Source organism: Verticillium nonalfalfae, assembly GCF_003724135.2.
Source record: "Verticillium nonalfalfae strain VnAa140/NRRL 66861 chromosome Unknown scaffold_15, whole genome shotgun sequence".
Classification (NCBI taxonomy): Eukaryota; Fungi; Ascomycota; class Sordariomycetes; order Glomerellales; family Plectosphaerellaceae; genus Verticillium; species Verticillium nonalfalfae.
In genome coordinates this window covers 200,128-227,149 of record NW_021167240.1, presented here as the reverse complement: position 1 = coordinate 227,149, position 27,022 = coordinate 200,128, and the positions used below count along the sequence as shown (strand labels likewise).

Sequence of the window (27,022 nt, the reverse complement as noted above, 5' to 3'; positions counted from 1 at the left end):
CGCGCGAGCATGGCCCGTTTACATGATGATGGCTTGGAGTTTGGAGGTGATCTTAATCCGCCGCCGTCGTGGCTACGACTGGGCCTGAAGCCGCCATGGCTTTGAATGATGATATTCAACCTGTCCAAGGAGAGAACCTTGTTGGTGCGAGCGTGAACCAATATGGAATGGGCCAGAGCGTTTCATCTCGCTTTTGAAACGTGCAAACAAGAACGTTGCCACGAAGCTGCAAGAAAGGAATGGAACCCAAACGGATGGAACTCAAAGCAGTATCATTCCCATATCTTCGTGTATTCAAACATTCTCTCACATGTCACTTCCAGCCCCCCCCGCACAAGAAGAGAACCTACAGCGTCCCCGCGAAATAAAACTCATCAAACCACCCCCGTCCATACAGCCGCAGATCCTCAAACGGGTTCCCCGGCGCCAACACCCTGCGCACGCCCGGCCCCTGGCCGCCTCCCCCTCTCGAGATCCACCCGGCGCTCGTCTCCGTAAAGGCCTGCCACCCCCTGAGCACGACCTTGAACTCGGGCGTGAAGGCCGGCAGGAGGACGACGCTGCTGCCGGTGCTACCGCTGCACCAGGGCCGGACTTCGACCTCGTCCCACGCCCAGAGGCCGTCTGGGCCGACGGGCAGGGAGACGGAGAGCTTGTGGGCGATGGAAGGGGGGATCCTGGTCCAGAGGTCACGAAACTGCGGGAGGAGGCGGCGCTGGATGGGTTCGTGGCCGTCGAGCCAGAGGGAGATGCGGCGGAGGGCGGGCAGGGACGCCGGAGCGAGGGCGCGCCAGAGGGCGGGGCCGTGGATGTGGAGGAAGTCTGGGGCGCCGGCGCGGAGGGCAATGTTGAGGGTGCGGAGGCGCGGGAGGAAGGCGTAAACGGGGTGGATTGCGCGGCGGTGGCGGCGGATGAACAGGGCGTAGAGGGTGTCCTTGTCGGTTATCGTGAGGGTCGTGGACTTGTGGAGGGACGGCATGGACTCGATGTAGCTGTGGGAGGCAAGGGATTAGGCTCGTTGGTACGGTTTTGGCATGTGGCATATGGCAGTATGGCACGTGAGAATGCGACATGTGGTCGTGACGTGAGGGTGTCGGGCGGCAGGCAGTTTGAGACATGGGGCGTGGAGTGTGTGGCGAGGGGCACAGTTGATGGAAGATGGACCTACATTCTCTGGCACGACAGCAGCAAAGGGATGCAAGAAGAGAGCCCGTCTTGTTTCTCCTCTCCGCTGCCATTGGGCGTGCGTCTTTGACACATGGACTCTTGGCACTTCCAGTGGTTACACCACGACGATGTCATGCGGCCATACCATTTTGGATGATTCTGGACCCTCGGTCGTGGGTAGAAGTCGTGAGCGAGGCCCGTCTGGCAAGCGTCGTCAATGCTGTCATGGTCCGCCTCGCAGAGAGCGAACCGAAAGTCGCCGTCTTCAAGGTAGACATGGCGGTTGAGGCCGGCACACTGCCAGAACTCGGCAAAGATCTGTTGGCGGATTTCCAGAGGCAGCTTGCGGAAGAACGAGGACTGGCCTTGGTTGTGTGGTGCTTGTTTGTGCCGAGGACTTGCTGTATATGTTTCTGATGGTGTGACAGAGGTTGCGGCGGAGTAAGTAGACGGACTGGACCTCAGGGAGTGTGAAGAAGAGCAGGCATCCGAATCCTCGGGGGATGAAATACCCCAAGCGGACTCTGGGAGGGACGTCAAGCTGATCGTAGAACTTCTCTTCGCTTCGATCTCAGCAATGCGTTCCGCGATTGCTCGACGCCTACAGGCTGATCTTTGAGCACGGATGAAATTCCGAGCCTTTTGTGATACGGCCTGGTACCGCGAGGAGTTGGTGGTGGCCATACTGCTGCGTAAAGGGCGTAGTAACGGGCGAAGTACAGCTCAACGGAACGGAAGACGCAAGGCGACTCGGGCACGAAGCTATCCAAATCAAGTTATGGCCAAGGCAGCATGTATAAAAGGGACCTCCAGGGTATGAAGAGGAGAACGAGGGAGTTCAAAGTGGACATCGAGGGACATCCATAAGGTCTTCTTTGGCTCAGGGAGGCGGACGCCAACACCATATAAAGCCAACAAGGTGTACGCCGCCCCCGAGCGTCTCATATTGAGAGCACGAGGTGGACGCCCGAAGAGGATGTGGAGAGTTGACCAGAAGCTTTGGTGCGTTGCAATACAACGTCTTGGAAGCTGCTAAGATATGGGCTATTTCCTGGCGCATGTCGACGTGAGTGAGGCCAGACTCAAGGTTATCCGATCAGGTGTGCTCCTTCTCAGGCATAACGAATGTGCTCCAACATGGTATCCCATGGGACGGTACCCCATGTGCCTCTCTCCCTCTTGGTATGCATCGTGCTCACGCGAAAAAAAAAATAACTCCTTGGACAATCTTCGGCGAGTATCCTCATGGGCTCGGAATCCGCTTGCAGGATGTGGTCCAGCACGACGGCGCAGCCATTGCTGTGTCACCCCGTCCCAGGCTGTTGGTTCCAGCTACTAGATCGCGCCCAACCAGCGGCCAGCTCAGGCACCAACTCGCCCGTTCTGGACAGGCGTTCCTCTGCACGGCTCGACTCCACAGAGGCCTGCAGGCCAGTCGGAAGGGCTCACGGTGATCGGCGGCAGAGGCTGGGTGGCCGATCCAGGATGCGCGTATGCTAGGTTTGATCCAAATGCGACACTTGTGATGCGGCATCCTGACAGCGTCACGCGGCACAGGTGGTCAAGGTGTGGCCACCCCCGGACGCCGTCTCGTCCCTCGCACGGGTAGCAAAGGCCTAGATTCCGCGCCAACTGGCACAGGTGGCTTGCGGGCGCAGCGTGTTTGAGACCGGCGTGATTTCTCTTGCCGAATCCTTCCTTCCTCCATGGCGATTCCCCGCGCGCGTCGGACAGTATCGAAGCCAAGAAGATGGGCTTGCGTGATCGATTTTCGACTTGGCAAAGAGGCGAGATTGTCCGAGGGACGGTCCGAGGCCAAGGCGAGCGGGTTCCTGCCAGTCGACTGTCAGCTCGCCATCAGAGTTTCTCTACACAGGTCGATCCTTCGCGGCTGGTGTCTCATCATGGGGACTTGTTCACGAGGTGACTCGTGTAAGCTTAAATTTCAGTGTATGGCATGTCTCAGGCATACGGTGTACTCGACATGAAGCCAGCTGAATAGGGTCCGCAGACGACCTGGCGGACCCGGCAGAGACGGCGGACGGGACTGCAGCCACAACCGATCGAGGTCACTCGTCCAGGCGAATGTGACCGTCAGGATCTAGGCATCTGATGCGGAACGTGCATGGTAAAGATGCATGGTAATCAACAAGAGTCCTCAGGCGGACTTGCACCAACAGAGAAGGCCGCGGTTGGTGATGATAAGTTCGGGGGTTGCAGAACCAGGTTGCCACTGGGGCTGCTCAGGTCGGTGTTGGCCAGTGTTCCAGTGGCAGGGAGCCATGTTGCATCGACATGGGACTGCGGCGGAAGGAGCTGGAACCAGCCGATAGGCAGCACCGGCATCGAGTCAAGCCATTGGAAAAGAAATCCTGTAAGCAGCATGTCGAAGATCTGCTGTCACCACAAAGGCAAAACCGTTCTCTCGTATACCATCCTCTCCGAGGAGAAAGACGAGATGAGGAGACGAGAAGCGATGAGTATCAACGGCATACCAAGACATGGGGGGGATGCTGTTGGTGATATCGGATGATGAAGTGTGACAGCTGCAGGAGGCATTTTTGACGCACGGAGGCGGTCGTGCCATGCCACGGAGAGCACTATGTCGACAATGCACGAGACGATATGTATGCTTGTGATGGAGTGCCGGGCAGACGACTGGGCTGGGGGGTCCATGGTGATGGTGCTCGAGAGATTGCAGGAGGGAGGTTTTGTTCACTCGGTGAGGTACCTACTGAGGCAGTGGGCGGGCAGTGGGTGTCGATTTCCTGAGGTGCTTCGAGCGCAGAGGAGGGAAAGCTCCTGGCGCCCAATGAGAAGCTGCCTAAGCGCGCTACAAACCTCGGTCTGATTTGCTCATTGGTCGCCGCCGGATCTGCACATCAGTGGTCAAGCAACACGCGGGGGCCCTGTCCGCGGCCGGGCCCTACCCAATCCCCTTCTGTAGAGGCCGAGACGTCAGTGCCCGTCACCGTCCACCATCGGCAAACAATTTCATGGCCCTGCCGCTTGTTTGCCCATTGCTTCTGCGTTTGTCTCTGGCTGTCTCTGCTTCATGCTGTCGATCATGGACGATCTCTGATTTTCTGGAACCGTGTTTTGTTCTGTTTCGTTCGAGGGGTTCCCTGGTGCGGGCCACCCAGGTTACAGGGTATTTTATCTACCTACAGAGGTACCTACCTACAGAGGTACCTACCTACCTAGGTACCTAGGCACCTAGGGAGCTCAAGCTCTCAGAAGTCGTGGCTTCCCCCCCACCTTCGTGACCACCCCAACGCCTTTTCCCCATCGCGGCGCACCTTCAACTTCTTGGTCTGCATTTCTGCTGACCACCAGCCGGGTCGTTTTCCTCCTCCTCCTCCTTCTCTGCCACCCCTCCCCACCATCGTTGGCCGGAACGCCCGTCGACCGCGATCCTTCGCTCTGTTGGTCCTTCGACAACCGTGCGCGCCCAGCACCCCATGGCGCCCGGTACGCCGTATCCGATTCTTTCTCGACAGCCATCTCGACTTTGACTGCTGTAGCATTGATCCTACGTCATGAAGTTCGCGAAGGAGCTCGACCAGGACCTTGTCCCTGGTGAGACATGACCTCTCAACATGATTCCTTGGCCTGCCCTATCCTCATGCTCTGCTGCTGCCCTACGTGCTGTCACCTCAATTTTCCCACATGTGCACACATCGTTGACGATGCCGTCTGAATTCCGACTAATTTATCTGTCGCACAGAATGGCGCGTCAAGTACCTCGATTACAAAGGCGGCAAGAAGAAGATCAAGGCCGTCTCGCGCGCCTTTAGTCGCGCGCCCCCGACGCCCGCCAACGGCAAGTCCAGCAGCGATGCGCAACCCAACCCAGCGAGACTCGATGCCGACCAACACGTCTCGACGTCTCCCTTTTCGTTTCACGCCATTCGACGATGGAGTCATTCCCAGGGCGGCCACGTCCCCGACGAGGTGGCTATCCTGAGGGGCAACTCGGTGCGAAGCACAGCAAAACCGACCTCGGCCGCGGGTCGTGCCATCCCCACGAGCAGGCACGAACGTGATGGCCTCACGGCTGCTGCCAACGACATGCACTACGGCAGCTTTGGACTGACACCGCCCTTGTCCACGACACCGAACCAAGCCGACCACCGGAACACGTTTGAGCTGCCTGCTCCCGCCATCAAAGTCCCTTCTCACACCTCGGAGCATCTGGCTCCTCCCGATGGGCCACGGCACCACTTTCCCGCTGCCAGAAGACTGAAACGAAGCGCATCCGAGGCGCCGCCGCCTAGCATGGCAGAACCGCCAGCCCGAAGACCACAGACTGGGACTGGGACCGGTACGGGGACGGGGACCGGAACTGGTACCCCCCGTGTCCCGCCAAATAACACCCTCGGACCAGACTTGACGCCGCAACGGGGCAGTTTGCGCCGCATGCTGTCTCATGCCCTGCCCAGAACGCGGGCGCAGCGGTCAGCGCCGGACATAGTAATGCAGGCAATGGCCCTGGATGTGTACCAGCAGAAGGAGCGTGAGTTCTTCGAATTTTTGTCGTCCGAGCTGGAAAAGGTTGAGTCGTTCTACAAGATGAAGGAGGACCAGGCCGCCGACAGACTGGCCGTGCTGAAGGAACAGCTGCGCGAGATGCGAAACCGGCGAGCCTACGAACTCAACGAGGAGCGGCGCAAAAGAAAACAAGGGGCTCACGACGTCATGGCCGACGAAAATGGACATCGCATCCTGAGCGACCACGGCTACCTCGACCAGGTCAAACACAAAATCTTCAAGCCCGGTCCCAATTCGCGGGCCATGTCGAACATGGCGCAGACCCCAGTCATCGGTGGAGTGACCGGCCCAGACGACAGACGAGATTACATTCGTCGGCCTGCGCAGGACCAAGTGTCGTACAAGACGGCGAAGCGTAAGCTCAAGCTCGCTCTGCAGGAGTTCTACCGCGGCCTCGAGCTCCTCAAGTCCTACGCCCTGCTCAACCGCACCGCCTTCCGCAAGCTCAACAAGAAATATGACAAGGCCGTCAACGCCCGGCCGCCGTACCGCTTCATGACGGAAAAGGTCAACAAGGCCTGGTTCGTCAACAGCGACGCGCTCGAGGGTCACATCAAGACGGTCGAAGACATGTACGCGCAGTATTTTGAGCGCGGCAACCACAAGATCGCCGCCGGCAAGCTGAAGAGTCTCATCAAGCGGAAGGGCGATGAGTCGGGGAGTGCCTTCAGGAGTGGCATCCTCATCGGCACCGGCGTCGTGTTCGCCGTGCAGGGCCTCACTTTTGCGGCCCAACTGCTGCTCCACGAGGAGGAGAGTGTGCGACAGGAGACCAGCTTCCTGATGCAGATCTACGGCGGCTACTTCCTGATGCTGTTCATGTTTGGCCTTTTCGTCCTGAACTGCTGGATGTGGACGGTGAACAAGATCAACTACCCCTTCATCTTTGAGTTTGATCAGCGGCATCACCTTGACTGGCGGCAGCTGGCTGAGTTTCCGAGCTTCTTTCTGCTGCTGCTCGGCATTTTCATCTGGCTTAATTTCAGTCGGTACGGCTCTGATGATGTGTTTCTCTACTATCCCGTGGTGCTCATTGGCATTTCGGCCCTCATCATCCTGTTTCCTGCTCGCGTCCTTGCACCGACCAGCAGGAAGTGGTTCGCATACGCACATGTACGTTTTCTCGGCTGACGCGCCGCAAGCCCCATGCTGACAAGTAAATAGTGGCGGCTTCTTCTTGCAGGATTCTATCCTGTCGAGTTCCGTGATTTCTTCCTCGGCGACATCTACTGCTCTCTCACCTATGCCGTCTGCGTACGTTCAACGACACCCTCCCCAGCGCGTGCCTACTCCAAACTGACAGCCTCAGAATGTGTCACTTTTCTTCTGCCTCTATGCGAACCACTGGGATGAACCGAAGCAGTGCAACTCGAGCCACTCGCGGCTGATTGGCTTTTTCGGCGCCATTCCTCCCATCTGGCGCTTCCTCCAGTGTCTCCGGCGTTACAGAGACACGCGCAACATCTTCCCGCATCTCGTCAACGGCGGCAAGTACACCATGTCAATCCTGGCCGCCATCACGCTGTCGGTGTACCGCATCAGCGGCACGCACACGAACCTCGCGGCCTTCATCGTCTTTGCGACCATCAACGGTGTCTACACAGCCGTCTGGGACCTGTTTATGGATTTTTCGCTGCTGCAGCCCAACTCGCGGCACAAGTTCCTCCGCGACATCACGGCGATCAAGAAACGGTGGATCTACTACGTCATCATGGTCGCCGACCCGCTGCTGCGCTTCGCCTGGATCTTCTACGCCATCTTCACGCACGACAGGCAGCACTCGACGGTCGTGTCGTTCCTCGTGGCCGCGGCCGAGGTCTTCCGCCGCGGCATCTGGACGCTCCTCCGCGTCGAGAACGAGCACTGCGCCAACGTGGCCGTCTACAAGGCCTCGCGGGACGTGCCCCTGCCCTACAGCCTCGCGCCGCTCGTCGAGCGCACGTCGAGCGAGGAGGGCGACCAGGACGACGGCGGCCGGTCCGAGGTGCTCAGCGCCGGCGGCGCCACGGCGACGGGCGTGCGGCCCGCTTCGTCGCGCCGCGACGAGGAGGCCGGTGTCGCGGACGGCGGTCATGAGGCCGTGTCGTCGGGCACGGTGGTCCGGCGACGCCGCACGACGGTCACGCAGGAGGCGTCGTCGGGCGCGCGGAGCATCTCCAAGATGCTCGCCGAGGCGCACAGGCAGGACTTTGTCAAGAGGCGGCAGCCGGGGCAGGAGGACCTCGCGGGGCCGGCGCACAGCGACCGCGGCACGCAGAGCGACGACGACCTCGACGACGAGGACGACGAGTGCGACGAGGTCCGTGCCGATCGCGAGGCCGAGGTGGACCTGGAGCGGGCGAGGGGGTTGGCGGGGGGGTCGAGGGGGTAATGCACGGGCGGACGAGGATGTTCACGGGAGCCCCGGAGGACGGGGATGAGGACGGCAGCATTTTGTATACCCACATATTCTGTTACGCGGTATATGTTTATGATCTTCACAATAGACATAGCTGGTAATGAACGTAGCTAGTAATGATGCATGTATCATTTACCCATCCCATTCCGAGGGTCCTGCAGCTGTTTTCCCCTCGAAGAATGCAGCTTACGGAAGGAACATTGTCGCGCGACGACTTGCGGCTACTGCATTGTTCCAGAGCCCAAAGTTTTAACAGAATATCGGCCAACGCGTGAAATGCAATGCATGTATTCCCCGGTCTCAAATCCAAGGCAGTGCTCTATAAATATCTCTACGCCATGCTCCCGCTACGTGTACAGTTGTCATGCTGAACTCCAGGCCCCCTTCTCGTTTCGGCGCGACAACAACCAGACCACCCGTCCATCCGTACCCCCGGGCATATCGCCCAGGCAACGCAGGCGCCGCTCACTGCCACTCGGCATCGACCTTCTCCCAGTGGTCGAGGAAGCCCTTGAAAAACTTGACGCCGAGACCGGGATCGAGGCTGCCGGTCGTCGCGCGGATGCTGTGCATGCTGAGCTGCGGCAGGCCGGCGTCGGCGGCGCGCACGCCGAGGGCGCTGCTGAGCATGGGCCCGACGGTGCCGCCGCTGCGCGTGTCGTTGCGGATCTGGAAGGTCTGGGTGCGGCAGCCGGCGAGGTCGCCGACGCGCTGGAGGATGGCCGTCGAGACGGCGTCGGTGGTCATGTGGCCGTTGGCGTCGCCGCAGATGACGAGGCCGACGTTGAGGCGCGGCACGTGCTGGTCGAGGTAGTAGGCGAGGAAGTTGGGGTTGCCGGCGTGGGTGACGTCGGCGCTGAGGAGGAACGAGGCGGCGTACGTCTGGGCGACGAGGCCGGGGCCGAAGGCGTGGCGGCCCTCGGCGGCGAGGGCCTCGACGGCGCGCTCGACGGTCGAGGGCAGGAAGTTGCCGCGGGCGCCCTGGCGCAGCAGCGAGCCGATCTCCTCGTCGTCGAAGAGGGCGACGAGCTTGATGGTGCCGTCGTCGGGGGCGGCGTCGGCGGCGAGCAGCGCCGTGAAGGCGGCCCAGCTGCAGAGCTTGTCGTCGACGCGGCCGGCAAAGATGAACTCGCGGTCGAGGCCGCCGGTCTGGGCGGGCTGCGCGTCGTAGAGCTCGAGGTCCCAGTTGAGGATGGCCGAGGCGGACGTGCCGAGCTCGCGGGCGATGAGCTTGACGAGCTTCGGGGGCTGGGTGGCGGCGAAGGAGCCGGGCGGGCCGGCGGGCGCCTCCGAGGTGTCGGCGCCGCCGAGGTCCGAGTTGTCGAGGCCGATGATGGGCACGGCCTGGGTCTCGGGGTTGTTCTGGCCCATCATGCCGACGCCAAAGTGCGGCGCGAGGGTGGGGATGCGGGCAATGGGCCAGCCGAGCTTGACGAGACGGGTCGACGTCTTGCCCGTGTCGGGGTCGCGGACGACGACGCGGCCGCCGATGCTGAGGTCGCGATCCCACCAGGTGGCGTTGAGGCCGCCGGCGTAGGGCGCGACGCCGAGCTGGACGTAGCCGGCAGCGTTGCGCTTGGTGCTGACGGGCTTGAGGCGCGCGGTCAGGGCGTCAATGTGGCCGGCGATCATGGCGACGCCGTTGCCGGGCTCGTATTTCTGGCCGACGGTGAAGGCGATCAGGGCGCTGCCGTTGCGCGTGGTCCAGTACTTGCCGCCGGGCTCGAGCTTGCCGGCCCAGTTGGCGCGGGCGGGGAGCTCCTGGAAACCGGCATCGGCGAGCTTCGTCTTGAAGTGGGCGACGGTGTGGAAGATGGTGGGGTTCTCGGTGAGGAAGTTGCAGAAGGGCTTCGTGTAGGCCTCGGGCTTGCCAGCGGAGATCGCACAGAGACGGCACTCGGCTGCCGAGCTCAGCCTGACGTGGGGGTGGTCGACAGGGCGAAGGGAGCGAAAGCATGGCGTGCAGACGGGGTTCTCCTGGGACGAGCGGCCGGCCATATCGGCCAGGAGGTATTCACGTGTCGGTTGGCGGGCGGCCTGTTGGTCGGTGTTGGTGTCGAGGGATGATGCCATCGATTCGGCCTGCAATTGCATGGCGCGGAGGCGAAGGGACATGCTGGATGAGCTTGCGTGAAGATGCCTGTCTAGCGTTTGCTTCGTCATGGTGTCTGAAGACGGAGAAGCGTGTAAGGTTGATGAGATGAAATCGGCTCAGAGATGAGTATTGGTCTGGCGTGGCAGAGAGGGATAGGTGGTGTCTAGGGGAGGGGAGGGAAGGGAAGGGAAGGGAAGGGAAGGGAAGGGGAAGGGGGAGGGGGAGGGGGAGGGGGAGGGGGAGGGGGAGGGGATGGGGATCACGAGGGAAGCCGCGAGGTTGTCATCAGAGGCAAGCGCAACAGCTGGAGCTTCCGCGTGACGTGTGTCATGTCGCCGCAGGCAGACGAGCAGTGATAAGATAAGGCAAGCCACAGCCTCGGCCCCTGCGCCGTTGCCAGGGGCACGCAGGGGTTAGCTCGCTGGGGTCAGGCCGCTGGGTAGCGCTCGCTGGAGCACGGCCTCACTGAAGCTCAGCGCCCATAGGGGACCGTGGGGGTCTCTGGCCGTCAGGCATTCGGCGGTTCCCAAGGCTGGCAGAGGGGTCGTCAGCCGTGGGGGTTCAGCCTCAGCACTCGATCTCGTGACAGCCTCGACATTCCTCCCTCCGCCTGCCTACCTACCTAGGTACCTACCTCAAAGGTGGCCAACAAGATCCATCATCAAGCTTTCCACCACATTCCATCTGACACCCTTCATCTTGGCATACGAGATACGAGTGGATCACCAGGCCGATACAGCAACACGAAAACACAGTGACGTTGCATATTACTTCACAATCGATCATCGATACAAAATCCCATCATGTGCTGACGACAACAGCCATCAGGCCTGGAGCCATGCCAGGCATCCATCACGCCTCGACCTGGACCGGCACGGCCGATGCCACGGGCACAGCCACCGAAGGCATGGGTACGGGCTCGTCGGCGCCGTCCTCCTTCATGCCGCCGAGAATCATCGACTTGGGCGCCATGGCCTGCCACAGCTCCGGGTCCGTGAACGCCTTGAACTTCTCGTCGTGCCACTGGCCCGCCGTGATGGCCCGCCCCTCCGAGTCAACGAACATGGTGTCGTCCTCGGCCCGCAGAAAGTACGCCATCGAGTACCGGTGCTCCGTCGGGTCGAACGGCACCACGCGGTGGATGCAGCTCTGGAACTTCATGCCGCTGGCGAACCGCAGCGAGTCGCCCACGTGCACAAACGCGCACCCCGCCTTGGGCCGCACGAAGCCCATCTCGCGCGCGCCGCACGTCCCCGGCGGCCGCACCTGGAGGCCCCACTGCTCGCTGAAGAGGAGCGTCAGCGTGCTGATGTCCGTGTGCTTCTGGTGGCCGATGCGGTTCTGCCCGGCGAGCGCGCTCGGCAGGTAGTGCATCATGGAGAGCTGCTGCTGTCAGTGGGGGTTTCACGCTGAGAAGTGAGAACAGCTGTGGGAGAGGAGGAGGAGGAGGAGCAGAGGGGGGAGGGAGAGCGCACCGTTGTCGTCGACAGGCGGTCGTTGCGGTGCATGTTCTCGAACCGCCCGGCGCCCGTCAGCGCGAGGCCCGTCGACAGCGCCGACAGGATGACCTTGGTCACCGTGTTGCAGCTGCCGATGGCGTTCTCGAGGATGCGCATGTCGGCGCTGTTCTTGACCGGCGCCGGGATGCGTGGGTTGTCGTGCTGAATCTCGTCACGCGACACCTTGAGCATCTCGTAGCCGTCCTTGGTGCCGGCGGCGACGCCAGTGCGGCTGCCGACGGGCTCATAGCTGCGGCGCGGTCAGCTTTTCTTTTCTTCTTACTCTCTTTTGTTTGGCGAGTTGTTTCTCTCTACTACAATTGACAATCAAGAGAGTCCCGGGGGGGGGGGGGGGGGGGGGTCAGCGCAGGAACATACCCCAAGTGGGACGAGATCAGGCCAAACTCGTTCTTGGCCTCAATGGGCGCATCGAAGAACCGCTTCATCAGCTTGAGCGTTTCCTGCTGGTCCGACAGCATGCGACGGCCGTCGATGCCCTGCAGGTCGAGGTAGAAGTACCCCTCCTCGAGACAGGCGTTGACGACCTTGTCGATCTCGCCGGGGTCCTGCGACAACAGCAGCCCGTAATCGATGGTCTGCATCGACCACACGGGCACCGGCTTGCCCATCCAGTCGACGGTCTCGGGGGGGTCAAGAACGGGGGCCATGGTGTCTGTCTGTCTTTCTACCTGTCTGTGTGTTGTTGTACTGAGCTCGAGTCACCGAGTCGAAGAGTAAGTTGGCTCTACCCAAGACCCAACAGACAACATGGCACGAGTCGAGCACGATATAAGTACCCTGCCCACGCACTTACCAAGTCAGGCAAGTCAGAGATCCTCCGGGTGAAGTCGCTGGCCCACGTGCATCTCGTCTGCACATCAACCTTCACGCAAGACTACTCGAGCTTCTATTCCCCGTATAGTGAGTGGCCTTCATCCTCAATCACCCCCCCGCGCCCCTCGTCGCGCGCCCCGCCCATATTGCGCGTCTTTCTCCCATAGTGCCCAGCACCAACCGCAGCAATATGTGGACCCCCGGCAGTTCATCCCGTTTGTTATCAACTAACGAGCGTCGTAATTTCACCGGACTATATGATCCCTAGAGCTTCTTAGCCTCTCCCCTTCTGGGGGGCCCGCTCGCCAGATGAGGGGTTCCGCTGCCTCCCCCCTCTTCTCTCCTTTGGCTCCTTTGGCTTCTATGGCTCCTTTGGCTCCTTTGGCTCCTTTGACGCTCTCCTTGCGCTGAGACCCCCGCCCTTCCCCCCTTGCCCCTCCTCGGAACATGCCCTTAGCAACGTGTCATTCAGTAGCAGACCAGGGCCCTGACCTCGATGCTTTGTCGAGACTCGCGTGTGGCGTACGCAGGGTCCTCAAACGCTGAATGCAGCGCCCGCCTCGCGACACCCTCGTCCGAGTCGAAGCACTTGATGAGCAGCACGTCTCGCGGCGTCATGCCGTGCTTGTAAAACCATCTGTGCTCCGGATTGTGCCGTACAACCCACGACTCGCCGACGAACCCGTCCTCCGTCATCTCGGCGCCTGCCAGGTCCGCGTCGGGCACGGACGGTGCCGCCGCCACGGCGATGGGGTCCTTGAAGATGGGCGCAATGGGTCGCCAGATGTTGATGATTTGGTAGCGGCGTTTTACGAGCTCGTCTGCCTCTTCGCGCGAGGGGAACTCCCACCGCAGGCGCCGCTCGGCGCCGTCGTACGACTGGTCGACGTGCGTCCTGGTGACGGGACCGCGATTCGCGAGATTCTTGAGGCCGAGGTGATGCCACTGCGTCGGCCCCCTGCGCACCTTGTGGTTGAAGATGTGGACCATGCGCGCGCCCGTCGCAGACGTGAGAAGCTGCTTGCACTCTTCATAGTAGGCCGCCTTGATCCGCTCCTCGTCGGCAAAGGCTTCCTCGATGCTGGCGTGGTGCAGATACTGAAAGCCGTGTTGGTCGAGGGTGTACTGGTCCTCCTCGCCGCTGATGTCTGATATGACAAACTTGTGCGCCTTGTGCGGCCGTTTGTTGCTGATCCTGCCCTTGCCGATGAAAATGGGCGTGGGCTTGGAGCCATCGCCGGGGTCGTCCCAATAATTCAGCGTCGTAGCCACATTGTGCTTGTCACCGACCATCATGCTGAGGAGAATGTAACGCCTGATGGAGTGGAGCTGGAAGACTTGGACGCAAAGGTAAGTAAGGTAAAGTATGCTGCCGGCAGCCGATCCATCATGGGGTTCAGCGCGCTCCCAATGTATTAATTAGTTGCCTGGCCTCTGCCCTCTTGATCTGCCACGAGGACGGGATCATCCCCACTTTGAACCAGCAAGGCCTGTCCTTTGGTTCGTATGAACGACTGGGGGGGTGACACCGGTCGTGGATCGCCCCAGCTAGGCTCCGTACGCGCTCTTATATCCTAGCGACACATCGATCCCCCTCCCACATCAGCTCACCACCAGGATGCCGCGTGTTGCCAACGGGACGAGGCATGCCGACGTCTTGCCCGCTGCTTCACTATGGAAGACGACTTTATCCTAGTTCCAAGACCTGGCGATCCCGAATACGCGCCCACAACCACACAAGAAGTCGACTACCTCGACGATGTGGACGAATTCATCCGGGCCCTGGAGCCTTTGCTCTGGCCGCTGAACACCTTTATCCACGAAAACCCGGAGCTCGCTTACAACGAGTACAAGGCGCACGATGCCCTGACCAACTTCATGAGGGCCCGGAAGGGCTGGAAGGTCACGCCATCTGCTTATGGCATGGAGACGGCGTGGACGGCTGAGTATGACACTGGCAGGCCCGGCCCCGTCATTGCTTTCAACGCCGAGATGGGTCCGTCATCCTCTTGGGGTGCTCCCACACCATCCTCACCACGTATAGGCTGACCAAGGATGCAGATGCCCTCCCCAGCCTCGGCCACGCCTGCGGCCACAACCTCATCGCCATGGTCTCACTGGCAGCAGGTCTGGCCACAGCCCAAACGCTCCACCGGCACAACCTCGCCGGCAAGGTCCTCCTCATCGGCACGCCGGCCGAAGAAGGCGGCGCCGGCGGCAAGATACGTTGCCTCCGCGCAGGCGCCTACAAGCACGTCGACGCAGCCTTCATCTCGCACCCGGGCATCTTCAACAACAGCGCCCTCGTGCGCACGACGGCCTTTGTGCACCTCAACGCCACGTACCACGGCCGCGCCGCCCACGCCGCCAACAGCCCCTGGCGCGGCATCAACGCCCTCGACGCCCTCGTCGTCGCCTACGGCGCCGTCTCAGCCCTCCGTCAGCAGACGCGTCCCGACGACGTCATCGGCCTCCAGATCACAGACGGCGGCAACCGGCCCAACGTCATCCACGAGCGCGCCGCCGGCGTCGCCGTCCTCCGCGCCGCGTCCGCCGCTCGCCTCGACGAGCTCCGCGCCAAGGTCGAGGCCTGCTTCCGCGCCGGCGCCGAGGCCACGGGCGCCACCCTCGCCCTCGACGTCGTCCCCGGGTACAGGGACCACGTGCCCAACCGCGTGCTCGCGGCGGCGTACGCGCGCTACTGGGGCGCCATCACGCCGCCGCCGCCGCCGCCGCACCTGCCGCCGCCGGGCCAGCCCACGTGGGTCAAGGCCAGTACGGACCAGGGCGACGTCAGCTACGCGGTGCCCAGCATGAACGTCAGCTTTGCCATTCCACCGGGCGTCGAGGCCGGGCCGCCGCACAGTCGCGACTTTGAGAAGGCGTCCGGCACGCGCGGCGCCTTCGACAGGGCCATGCGCGTGGCGAGGGCCATGGCGGGCACGGCGGTCGACGTGTTTGCGACGCCGGGGCTCGTGCGGGAGGTCAGGGAGCAGTGGCGGCGCGACATGAGGGAGGCGGCGGCGGCGGATCTTGTCTGAATCGGGGCGAGGGGGCAGTGGTTGCCTGCCGCGCGACGGAGCGTTGCAATGGCTGGCAGCGTGCGTCGCTGCGTTACCTCGACGGAGTCAAGGTGGGAGAGCAACGTTCCGGCGTAATCTGGATAAAGAGAGGGAGTGGTTTAGGCTGCTGCGTTTACAAGTTACGTCGGTGTCACGGTGCCAGCTGCGCTGACGACGAGGTCTATCTCGGAGGCCGTGATGAGCCTCGACGATTGTGACCTGTCGTATGTCATTGGTGATCGACGATTTGCAGCTTCCAGCAGGTTCTGACCAGATGTGGTCCAGAGCCTTGTCCTGAATCCGTCTACTCCGTTTCCTGATGCCAAGGGATGTAGCTTAGAAGGCTCTCGCTCAGAGCACGGTCATTTCATTCTTTGCAGCTGGCCCTCAAGTGATGACCTGCCGTCAAAGCTGATCCTCCCCTCTCAGGGAATAGCAGGAAAGGCTGCTGGGGCAAAGCTCATGGGTCTTGGGCCCGTTTTCTCCAAGTGATATCGAAGTGTCTGCGCGAGCACATGACAGCTGGTCAATTCAGCCAGAGTCTTCAAGGCTGCCTTCGTACACCCGACCGATAATGTTGAACAGACTGTGACAGCTCGAATCTGCCTAGCAATACGCCCTCTTGAGTACCCAGGCTTTCGGTGCACAAGAAACACCATGTCGAACACAGCTCATTCATACAGACCCTTCGTCTGCATCGCATCACGGGCACGATGTCTATCAATAAGCAGAACGAAGGCTGCTTACACAGGTGACTTCTGCCTCACACGAAGCCCCCGGCATTGGACCATTACTCTCATCACCCTCATGAGGACAAACAAACCAGGGGATTCTCTGAACCAAGAGCCAAAGCCAACCACACACCTCTCGGACACCGAGTGCCGTCCGGCTGCGTATCATGATGGATCGAGGGCCCATCACACCCTCCGAGTGAAGGTGGCGGGTTGGATCCAATCAAGCGGGAGAACCGTCAGCCTCGAAATGCCCATTGGACCGACGTGAAGCCCATGTAATCATCTCGGTCGCCTGAAAAGAACTAGTCGCGACCAACAGCGTCCTCGGTCTGCACAGAAGATGGGCGAGACAAGACAAGGCTGAATCAGCCCTTGTCGGAGGGGAGCATTTAGTCCGAGGCATCCGTCTTCCAACGCATATCCTGCGCATCTCGTCTCTAACAAACAGAAAGCGTCACAACCATGGCCGAGGCGTTCGCCATTCTCGGCGTCGTAGGCGTTGGCCTACAGATTGCCAAAGAATTCGTCAGGCTCAGCGACTCCTTCAGCGCTCTAAGCCACGCCTCGGAAGATTGCCAGTATTTCGCCACGAGCTCCAAGAACATGAGTGCCGTCATCACCTCCTTGTTTACGGCCGCTCGTCTGTCCCTCGAACTGATCGAAACGGATCAGCGCCCCGAGCGGGAGGCGACTCTCGATGGACTTATCAAAGAGTTCGGCCAGGTTCAGCTGCGTCTCCGCGACCTTGTGATAGACACCGGGATAGATGAGCAGCACGTCGGCAGCAATGACAGCTATTTTGTCCGGTTGGGATTTAGCTGGCGCTGGTATCGTAAAAAGGCTGCAGTGGCAATGTCCCGGATGATGCAGGAGACGACGAAATCCACGGCCAACCTCTTCATCAGCACAATGCTGTGTGAGGATTTCATGAGGCAGATCCGAGTTCTGCAGGACAAGAATACAGACTCGAAAGAGTTGCGATCTTTGAAAGAGCAGGTGTGAGTGAGCATTGTGGAGCGCAGGTTGCTTGAATCGACAGCTGATTGTCGTCGTCAGAAAGTTCCTGTCAGAACAGATTGTCGAGCAGAGACGCGACGTGCGTTTCGCGACGAAACAAATCGAGAGTTTTCGAAAGGTCCACCCAGAGGTCATACAGCCTGACGAGATTGCTTCGCTTCGGGACGTGGAAAAGGCCGTCGTGGCTAGCACCTTGAAAATTGTACCGTCAACAAAGCGACGAGGCCAAGCCCCGAGACAACCGCGAAACGAGCACGGCGCTGCACCCCGAAAGTTGTATGCGTACAACGACCATCTAAACAGTCGGCAGGACTTGGTTCCTCCTCCCCCTCGAACACGTCGCGCCGATTCGGGTCCGCAACCCCCACCTCCTCGAACGACGCCCCGGCACGCCAGGTCTTCAGGCACTCATCGTCGGCCACCCAGCCCGCGGCCGAGCACGACTGCTCGAACTCCAATTATTACGACCACAGACTTCTCAACACCTACCGTACGGTACGTTGATATACCTGAATCACTAGTCTCCGATCGGTTTACCGGTTCCCGAGTCCGAGATGATGGGCGAAACCTTCGTGAGGAGACTGGAGAATGGCCCCCAGAGGTATTCTCTCGTCCAGAAGAAGAAAGAAATGCGGACTCAAGGCGAGCTACTCGAATATATGAGGAAAAAAGAGCGTCGACAGCGGAAGGCAGTGTGCAGAAGAGAAAGAAGACGAAGACAAGTCTTGAATCTCAGTCGCCTTCAAAGATTGGGTCACCACCAGCTCGAAGTGTGGTCGAGGAAGAGGGGTCCAAGCTGGCCGATGACGATCCACGACCTTCTCCTTTGGGCAGAATGCAGCCGATGCCCCCATTCGATGAAGATGATCTGCGAGGGGTCAGAAGACGAATGACTGAACGAAAGTCCGGAGAAGAGGGGGGCAAATCGCCGAAGTCTTAAGGACTCGATGCGGATGCTGATTTTGTGTGGACAGCATCATGCTAGGAAAGTACACATCGTGATTGTTCTTCTAGTCATGAAGCCAGAAGTCATAGATTCAGGCGAAGACACGCTTCGCAAAATCCATATGGTACTTCACTAGTTCTGTGCAAAGGCTGCGAAGCCTCGTTGAAAAGTACTCTTGGAGTCAAATGGCGCATGTTTCGCGAAACACAACCAGTCGTGCGGCGAAAAACATCTATTCACCCCCTCTAAACATTGAACAGAGCTCATCCAAACTATCTATTCCCATTCGGAACGCAACTCTCACTGAGTGGCGTTCTTGTTCACCGAAGGCTCATCTGGCGCCTGGGTCATGGCGGATGGCCGGCGCGACTGCAGCATGGAACCCCTGCGCTGCTCAATATCCGCGGCGCTAAAATACTTGGCCAACTCATTGTCAAGCTCAGTTGCGGTGTATCGGGGCATCGTCTTGGCCATCTTGACGGGAGAGACGCCCTCTGACCAGGCACGGGCGAAGTAGAGGTCAATCTCCTCGAGAGAGCGCTTAGAGGTCTGTGTTGGGTTAGCAATGTATCCATGCTGTGCTACCTCCCGGAAACCAAGAAGTAAGCTTACCTCGGGGAAGTATATATAGACGCAAGGGATGAGAGCCGCGTTGAACACGGCGAACATAACGTAGGTCTTCCATTGGAGGTTGGCGAACGCCGGCGGGGTGATCATGACGATGAGGAAGTTGGAGATCCAGTTGCTGCACGTCGAGAGGGCGTTGGCCTGGATACGAATGTTGAGTCCCGTCACCTCAGCTGGGTACAGCCACGTCATTCCAAGCCATCCAACGGCGAAAAACGAGTTGAATGCAAAGAGGAAGACCACAGCCGTGACGCCGTATGCGGTCGAAAGCTGGGGCGCGCCGTCCTCGTTGGTCGTGCCCGTCGAGGTCGTGCCGGCAAGAATGGCCATGGATCCCATCATGCCGAAGGCTCCAAAAAGCATGAGCTTGCGGCGTCCAACGCGCTCGATGAGGGGCAGGGCGACGAGGGAGGCGAGGAAGTACTCGGTACCGTTCAGAGCGGCCAAGAGACGGGAGAGCTGGGGTCCGAACCCAAGCGAGTTCTCGAAGACGAAAGTAGCGTAGTAAGTGATGAGGTTGATGCCGCAAATCTGCTGAAAGAATTGGGCGGCGATGCCGAGGAGAGTACGGCGCAGGTTTTGGGAGGGACCATTCGTCAGGAGGCGCTTGAAGCGACCACCGTTGTGCTCCACATTGAGAGCAGCAGCAATTTGGTTGACCTCTTCGTCAACTTCGGCAGAGTCCTCGGGGCGATCTAGGAGACGACCGATGACCTCGCGGGCTTCAGCGGTACGACCCTTCATCAAGAGCCAACGAGGCGAGTCGGGCAGATAGAGCAGTCCAATCATGACAAGAATGGTAAAGAAGGACTGGAACATGACGGGGAAGCGCCAGCGGACCTGGCCCTCAAGGAAATAGAATCCATAAACAACCCAGTAGGAGATCATGATACCGCCCGAGATGAGGGCGCCGGAGATGAGAATCAGGAAGCCGCGCTTCTCAGGGCGTGCGCACTCGGACTGCCAGGTGGGAATGGTTGAGGTCACCATGCCGTTCCCGATGCCACCGACAACGCGGCCACTGACGAAGAGCCCATATTCGAAAGACGCAGCCTGCATGATTCCACCAATAATCATGATAAGGGAGCCCCAGAAGGTCGACGACCGGCGACCCCAGCTCTCGCCGTAGAAGAGAATGAGGACAGCGCCTAAAAAGCAACCAATCTGATACATGGCAACGCCAGCGGCTTGGGTATTGGCGTCACCGTGGCAGTAGCGTTCGTCGCGTGAGCCATCATCGTTCCAGCAAAGAGGGTTCGAGGCGTCGAGGGGAGTCATCAAGGCTTGATTCTTCTGAAAGTCGTCGAGGGTGAGGAGCCCGGACAGAACGCCTTGATCATAGCCAAACATGAGCTTTCACCATGTTAGCAGAGCTTCATCTCCGAAGCAACGTAGGTACACTCACAAAGCCGCAGGAGGCGATGACACCGATGCCCCAGTTCAAGGCGGCACCGCGCAGAAGCTTTCCGTTGACCTTCCATTGTGGCAGATCGCCCATCTTACTGCAGAATCGACCGAATCCACTCTTCGGGGTGCTATCCACCGTCCCCTGGTGGTTGTTGATAGTATCCGCTCTGTCCGACTTTTCAGACATCGTGAATGTCGTGGCAATGACGGTTCTTGGGTGGTCTGGGGGTGGAAACACGGGGAAAGCATGCCACTCCCAAGGCGGCGCAACAGTCGTATATATACCACGAGTGTTGATCTTGCGGTTCCCAAGACTTCTTGGTCCCCGTCCTTCCCTTTCATTCGTGCATCGCGCACGAGGTGCGCAGGTCCGCTGTTCTGCTGGCCAAGATGCAACGCTGACCCTCATTCTCGCCGGTCGCGAGAACCAGAGTGACGTGTGCCAATGCCATGCTCCTTGCGCTAGTTGGCCATCACGATTCGACGAAACCAAGATGCGAGGCTGACCTAAACGCGCCTCGAGTAATAAGAATTCAGAGTCGTTCGGGATGCTGACGGGTCGGCCATCGAAAAGTCGTCTTCGGCCTTGCCGCATGTGGAAACCCGAGCCATCCCACCACCATCAGCGTCCTCTTGGCCCGCTGGAAAACCCTTTCAGGGGTGCGGGTGGTGGGCCGTTTCGGCAGGCGAGTGCTTGGCTGGCCACACCGCATCAGGATCTTATTAGACGGCACTTGGGCGACTGGCTTGGCCGCCAAGATTTAAGGTTACTTGCCTCCCTGGCGCCTTTCGGTGGAATGAACCACTCTTTCGGGGCACTCTGCCTGAATCCAACCCGTGGACAACCCAGTTGGCGTTCTGACGGCCCCCATGATCCAGGATCTTGATGCTGGCGGCCCACTGTAAGACCGATGGATGTGGGAACCTTAAACTGGACCTCGCCTGGAGCGGCGAGCCAACAGGCCAACAAGGCGTCCAAATCTGTCTTGGGAGCCAGTGTTGCAGGGCTGGCTTGGGGGCCTCATGACTCGAGGTTGGACATAGAACCTTGGTCTACAGTGGAGTTTCGGTGCATGTCATGGTTTGGCAACACTCATAAAAAGGCCGCCATGCTGGCTTTGGTGTCTTGGCTGGCCAAAGTGCCAGCTCGTTCTGCCCACTATGACGCCTTGGAAGTCGGTTCAAGGGATCTTGAGGGCAGCGGCGATAGCACAGGTTACGCGTGACGGAGGGGAGTTTAGCGTAGCCTTGACACTCTTTTGTATGAGATAGATGGCTTTGAATCCCGAAGACCTTGCCCGTTAGTGGAGATGATTTCGAGGGGTGGTTATTGAGCCGTGACATGTTTTCGGGACTCGCTCTAATACGCGCGATGCCCTGGTGGCAGGATGCAAGACATGGGTGTGGAGACTCGTTGTCTCGAAGAGATTGGAAGAAGGTACGCTTGCGATTTGATGAACTTATGTTATTCGCTTCGCATGGTGTTTAGATCCCGTCGAGATGTTCATCTGTGTTCGCATGGACGATAGCTGATGATCTATTTGGTGGACGAGAATTCAAGAGCTACTAAGAACATGAATCTGAATCGCAGCACATGCCATATGGAGCAAGGAGAAGGTAGAAGCGCTCAACTGGCATGGGTGCAACGTTTTTCAAAACTCGCGGCACAAAGATGCATGCATTTATAGATTCAATAAACGTGCCTCAGAACAATAGAATTCAACTACACCACCCCAGCACCTACAGAATCTGCTTTTGGCAGCAACCTCTAAGTCGCCTGAGTACCGAACACGCTGGAGTAAAGAATTTTGTTCTAGTAAAATTACAATCTTTGCGTCTCGCGTCAAAATCCACCAGAACCACGCGGCCTATTGGACCATCCAGATCGCCCGGATTAAGTAAAGAGTTTCAGGTACGATGACGCTGCTTGGCATTGTAGTTGAAGTGAAGAGGAGCTCAGAGGAACGCTGTGGCGGCATCAAGTTGCCAAGATGAGCCGCTCGCACGTGGAAACCTGCAGGAGTCATGGCAGGGCAGAAATGTCAACTTTCTGCCTCCGCCTAATTCGTAGGTGGGCCGAGGCCGTTGAAACGGGCTTTTTCCATGACATCACTTGAACTAATCGTGGGGTTTCTGCTCCACATCAGGTGAACTGTACCCGTCGTGGGAGCAAAACTCGAAGGTTTGGACGCATGTTTCGACTCCGACTGGCGCATATCGTCATGCCAGTTTCGTCGAGCTGAGATTCCCGACGACATGTTAAAAGATGGCTCTGTGTTTCTTCGGACAGCACAGCCGTCGCTTACATCTAGCTCATCTAAGTGTTGGGAGTCCGTGATGTGTTGAGATTCATAATAAATCGTAGACGGATATTCGTTCACCGTTTCTAAAACTTCCGGAAGAACTGTAGACACCGGAATCGCTCTGATACCTCCTGATTAATTGGTACTTCTCCTTTCAGTCCCGAGATTGATTAAGTTATTGCGCGAAATATGAGCCCATCGTTTCCACTCCGATACCATCCCGTCAAGCATCTGAAGACAGTAAAAGAAGGACTAGATTCGCTAATCAATGGAGCATTGCCATTGAGAATGAATTCTTTAACAGAGGCGAGACTCGCGTTGAAGCTTGGGGGTTTGTGACGATCGCGACACAGCCATTGATCGAGCGCATGACGGCTTACGTAGTCTCTCTTTGGAAAAAGCCTTGGAGCGGGGTTCTTCAACGACTGTATTCTTGGACACCATATCGACCATTTATTCTCTTCATCTGCCAGCGGCTTAAGCTTCAGGCATCGTGACACGACCAACCTTAGACAAAACGACACTGTTAGGCCTCGGCCCAGCGCATGACTCGTAGTGCAACACCACATTCTCATCACCAACATGGCTGACGCTGCGCCAAACACCGCGCGGGAAGCTGCTGACACCTCTGAGAAGACGTTCCGAGCCTACACCGCCGAGCAGGGCGCCGCCTACGCCCGGAACCGCCGCGGGTACCATCCGGCCCTCTACAAGCTCATCCTGCAGCACCACCTCAATTCCAATGGCCTCCTGCATTCCCTCGTCGATCTTGGCTGTGGCCCCGGCACCGCGACCCGCGAGCTTTCACCCTACTTCGAGAACGCTCTCGGCCTCGATCCTTCCGCCGGGATGATCGCTACGGCCCGCGACATTGGGGGCACCACCTCCATCGACACACCCGTGCGCTTCGAGGTCGGATCTGCCGAAGATCTCGGCTCCGATCTCACCCCGCCCGTTGCCGACGGCAGCGTCGACCTCATCGCCGCCGCGACGGCCGCGCACTGGTTCGACATGGACCGATTCTGGGCGCGCGCCGTCCGCGCGCTGCGGCCCGGTGGCACGGTCGCCTTTTGGACGGGCAGCTCCATCGTCATCCATCGCGACATGCCCAACGCGCTCGCCATTCAAAAGGCCATCGCTGATCTCAAGGAGCAGCATCTGCGGCCGTACATGGAGAAGGGGAACCTCGTGGGCCAGGGCCTATACGTCGACCTGCCGCTGCCTTGGACAGTCGCTGAGCTGGTGGACGGGTTTGACCGCGAGTCGTTTTACCGGCAGCAGTGGAACCTGTCTGACGCGACGGACGCGGCTGGCGGGTTCTTCCAGGGCAAGGACGCCATGACGCTCGATATGCTGGAGATGGCGGCTGGCACCATGAGCCCTGTAACTCGGTGGCGGGAGGCACATCCCGAGGCTGTGGGCGAAAAGGACGTCGTGAGGATCATGAGGAGGACGATCGAGAAGTTGCTGCACGAAGCCGGTGTGGATCCTGGTAAAGAGTTCATCATGGGAGGCATCTCAGGCGTTCTGCTCATGGTCAAGAAGAAGATGGAAACACAAGCTGCTGCGTCGGTTTGAGCAGTCAGTGGTCATGAGTCACGAGATGACACGAGGCATAGGAGGTAATTTTTAAATGGGTATTTCAATTTTGTTCATTTGTTCTCATTTTGGCAATTCGCTCATCGAACATGAAAATAATAGGGGAGGCAAATAATACCAGACTCTTCTGAATACAGGCATCATAAACCCGCACCCTCGCGGTCATGGGCCGCTTAGATGGTGTTCAGGACGTACCTGATACCAGCCCACTGCTCGGCACCGCTGGCGGCGATCTGGCCGGCGGGCAGAACGAAGCCGTTGGAGGCGTTGGGGCCGGGGCGGAGCTCGACGGTCCAGGAGAACTCGGCGTTGATGGCACCGCTGTGGTAATCGGGGGAGCTTCCGGTGGTGGCGTAGAGGGTGGAGCAGCTGGGACCGTAGGTGAAGCTGGTGCCGGAGACTGCGCGGATGGCGTTGGAGAAGCCGCCGGCAACGGACATCTGGGTTGAGTGGTTGGGGGCGCGGGCACTGCAGCTGTAGCCGTAAGGGAGGAGGATGTACTGGCCGTAGCTGTGCCAGTCGATGAAGAGCTTCACGCCGCGAGTGCGGAGGCCCTGGGTGAAGGTCTGGAGAGCGCGAATCTCGGGAGCGTCACCAGCAGCAAGCCCCTTGTAGGTCTCGTCGCAGGGGTTGGTGGAGGCACCGCCGGTGAGGCCCCAGTTGAAGTTCCAGTTGCGGTTGCCATCGGTGCCGACGCAGCTGGTACCAGAGCGAGTCTGACGGTTCTTGCGCCAGAGACGGTTGGTGGACTGGGTGTAGACGAAGCCTGCGATTTCATCAGTTTATAGTCCAGGATATGCCGAGTTTCAAGGGCTGAAGCAGATGGTTACATACCGTCGGGGTTCACGAAGGGGATGAAGTAGAAGTCATACTTGCCGAACCAAGCACGGACGGAAGCATCGTTGTTAAGGTAGCCAGCAGCAAGCTCACGAGTGATGTACTCGACGACCTGGCAACCGTATCAGCAGCTGAATCTGGCATTTTTGGGCGAAGCGAACTTACGGGGGCAGAAATCCACTCGCGAGCGTGGACAGTGCCGTGGAAGACAATGGCAGGGCGCGATCCCTTGCCGTTGGGCCCCCAGAGGTGGATGCCGTAGATGGTGCGGCCCTGGAAGGACTGGCCGACATTGAAGATCTCCGAGTTGGAGGGGAGAGCAGCCTGAATCTGGTTGAAGAAGGTGGCGTGCTCAGCCCAGGGGCGGTATGCCGTGAACCACGACGCGGCGGGAAGACCGGCCTGGCGGGCCTCGATGGTGCTCTCGTCTGGTGATGCGTGAGCGGAAATTCTTTTGTGATCAGCATCGAGTGACTTACCGCCGTAGAACTCGGAAACGGGACCCTCCTCAGCGAGGGCCTCACCAAGATCCTCGTTGATGACCTTGGCGTCGAGGCCCAGGGCAGCGAAGGCCTCGAGATCCTCAGGGGCGATGGCAATCTCGACGTGGTCGGTCTCGCCACCACAGCCAACAGAGGTGGTGGTGAGGCCCTCAAGCTGCTTGTGGATGTCGGCAACATCATCGTGAGCCTCAATGCGGAAGACCTTGTAACCGTCGTAGTGAACCTTCTCCTCAGCAATGACGGACGTGGCGAGAGCGGCCAAGAGGCCGAGGGTGGTCTGGAACTTCATGTTTGCGTCGTACAACTCGAACTGGAGGGATCCGTGAAGAGTGAAGTGTGGACTGACTGCCTAGGCTTCATTTCCTCCATGGCGACGAACCCGACTTCTCTTATGTAGCTTGCCGGCTGGACTGTCAATCCTGTGATCGCCAATGACTTGTTCGTGCTCCCCAATCACCGAACCCCTCATGGGCACAACAAAAGCGCTCACCCTACCCTCGCGTCGATGATCAGGTCGCTCAACCTGTCAGAAACGGCAGGTCGCATTACTTGCCCCTCTCCCCGAGTCGAACAGCATGATAACGCGCGACAATCGCCCCCTCTCTCCCCAGCTTCCTGGAGAGGCCATCTGCGCCACGGCAGCCATGTCGTGATTTTAGGCTAGCAAGCACGTCGATCGGAGGGGCCGCCGGCGCTTACACACAGCGAGTAGTCAGGCCGCGACTGGAATGATGGAAGGTCGCTGGATCGCTGGGAAGACTTGCCTGGTCGTTTCACGGGGTAGCGTGGACTGGTTCAAGCGCCGGGGGATGGGACCCTGATTCGGCATCTGCTTTCCCCAAGGCCATGCAAGATTGGCTTAACGTAGATCACTCCCCTCCAGTAGCTCCGGCAGCTGAGAGCACTCACCTTCCCAATCCAGCGATCGCCCCCGCGCCTCTTTTCTTGCGTAGTGCGAATCTTCGGCAGCTGCGATTCGGAGTTCGGCGGTGACAAAGCTGAGCTCGCTGCAGGTTGAGTGCAGTACTTTGGCTGAAGGTTGTGGTCTTTGCTTGTTCGTTGGCTCGTGACTCTCGAGATGGCACCTGCGTGACATGTATTGAAGTTCCAGGAACTTCCTTTTCGGCTGTTCATGTGCTTACCCCACGTTCAATCGGAGCGGCCCGAGGAAGGAAGCTGGAACCTTGTCTATGATCCTCGACGCAACTCCGCAATCGGTAGGCGTCTTCGCGTCATCTTGGGTGGTGCCACAAAACCTCTCGACAGCTCATCCAGGAACTCACAGGCAGAGGCCACTAAGACATTGTGCAACAACAGAGCTCATGTTACTTGATGATGCAGTCATCTCTTGAAGGTGCTTTCCTAGTTGTGACAAACGTTTCCAAGCGGTGCCAGTGGTCGACAGCACAGCATGTTCTAGGCCTCCTGCCCAAAATATTGTGC

General features: G+C 59.2%; 10 protein-coding genes across 10 annotated transcripts; 4 read left to right on the top strand and 6 right to left on the bottom strand.

Moving 5' to 3' along the window:
* Positions 1–346: 346 nt before the first annotated feature.
* Positions 347–979, bottom strand: D7B24_002186 (uncharacterized protein; the record flags this gene model as incomplete). The annotated part of the gene is made up of 1 exon (XM_028636400.1): positions 347–979. The coding sequence occupies one exon, from the start codon at positions 977–979 to the stop codon at positions 347–349; it is 633 nt and encodes a 210-aa protein (XP_028497734.1).
* A 3,727-nt stretch (positions 980–4,706) lies between these two features.
* Positions 4,707–8,089, top strand: XPR1 (Xenotropic and polytropic retrovirus receptor 1; the record flags this gene model as incomplete). Its single annotated transcript, XM_028636399.1, has 4 exons — positions 4,707–4,746; positions 4,895–6,831; positions 6,883–6,972; positions 7,028–8,089. The coding sequence occupies 4 exons, from the start codon at positions 4,707–4,709 to the stop codon at positions 8,087–8,089; spliced, it is 3,129 nt and encodes a 1,042-aa protein (XP_028497733.1).
* A 492-nt stretch (positions 8,090–8,581) lies between these two features.
* D7B24_002184 (uncharacterized protein) lies at positions 8,582–10,231 on the bottom strand (the record flags this gene model as incomplete). Its single annotated transcript, XM_028636398.1, has 1 exon — positions 8,582–10,231. One exon carries the CDS (start codon positions 10,229–10,231, stop codon positions 8,582–8,584), a length of 1,650 nt encoding a protein of 549 aa, XP_028497732.1.
* An 832-nt stretch (positions 10,232–11,063) lies between these two features.
* Positions 11,064–12,378, bottom strand: D7B24_002183 (uncharacterized protein; the record flags this gene model as incomplete). The annotated part of the gene is made up of 3 exons (XM_028636397.1): positions 11,064–11,594; positions 11,687–11,960; positions 12,089–12,378. 3 exons carry the CDS (start codon positions 12,376–12,378, stop codon positions 11,064–11,066), a joined length of 1,095 nt encoding a protein of 364 aa, XP_028497731.1.
* Positions 12,379–13,012: 634 nt separating this feature from the next.
* On the bottom strand, positions 13,013–13,840 carry D7B24_002182 (uncharacterized protein; the record flags this gene model as incomplete). The annotated part of the gene is made up of 1 exon (XM_028636396.1): positions 13,013–13,840. One exon carries the CDS (start codon positions 13,838–13,840, stop codon positions 13,013–13,015), a length of 828 nt encoding a protein of 275 aa, XP_028497730.1.
* A 378-nt stretch (positions 13,841–14,218) lies between these two features.
* Positions 14,219–15,585, top strand: D7B24_002181 (uncharacterized protein; the record flags this gene model as incomplete). The annotated part of the gene is made up of 2 exons (XM_028636395.1): positions 14,219–14,540; positions 14,606–15,585. 2 exons carry the CDS (start codon positions 14,219–14,221, stop codon positions 15,583–15,585), a joined length of 1,302 nt encoding a protein of 433 aa, XP_028497729.1.
* Positions 15,586–16,802: 1,217 nt separating this feature from the next.
* D7B24_002180 (uncharacterized protein) lies at positions 16,803–18,297 on the top strand (the record flags this gene model as incomplete). Its single annotated transcript, XM_028636394.1, has 2 exons — positions 16,803–17,338; positions 17,397–18,297. 2 exons carry the CDS (start codon positions 16,803–16,805, stop codon positions 18,295–18,297), a joined length of 1,437 nt encoding a protein of 478 aa, XP_028497728.1.
* Positions 18,298–18,603: 306 nt separating this feature from the next.
* D7B24_002179 (uncharacterized protein) lies at positions 18,604–20,524 on the bottom strand (the record flags this gene model as incomplete). Its single annotated transcript, XM_028636393.1, has 2 exons — positions 18,604–20,283; positions 20,336–20,524. 2 exons carry the CDS (start codon positions 20,522–20,524, stop codon positions 18,604–18,606), a joined length of 1,869 nt encoding a protein of 622 aa, XP_028497727.1.
* Positions 20,525–23,222: 2,698 nt separating this feature from the next.
* On the top strand, positions 23,223–24,218 carry D7B24_002178 (uncharacterized protein; the record flags this gene model as incomplete). Its single annotated transcript, XM_028636392.1, has 1 exon — positions 23,223–24,218. One exon carries the CDS (start codon positions 23,223–23,225, stop codon positions 24,216–24,218), a length of 996 nt encoding a protein of 331 aa, XP_028497726.1.
* Positions 24,219–24,412: 194 nt separating this feature from the next.
* D7B24_002177 (uncharacterized protein) lies at positions 24,413–25,868 on the bottom strand (the record flags this gene model as incomplete). The annotated part of the gene is made up of 4 exons (XM_028636391.1): positions 24,413–25,005; positions 25,074–25,188; positions 25,242–25,504; positions 25,556–25,868. 4 exons carry the CDS (start codon positions 25,866–25,868, stop codon positions 24,413–24,415), a joined length of 1,284 nt encoding a protein of 427 aa, XP_028497725.1.
* Between the last annotated feature and the right edge of the window lie 1,154 nt (positions 25,869–27,022).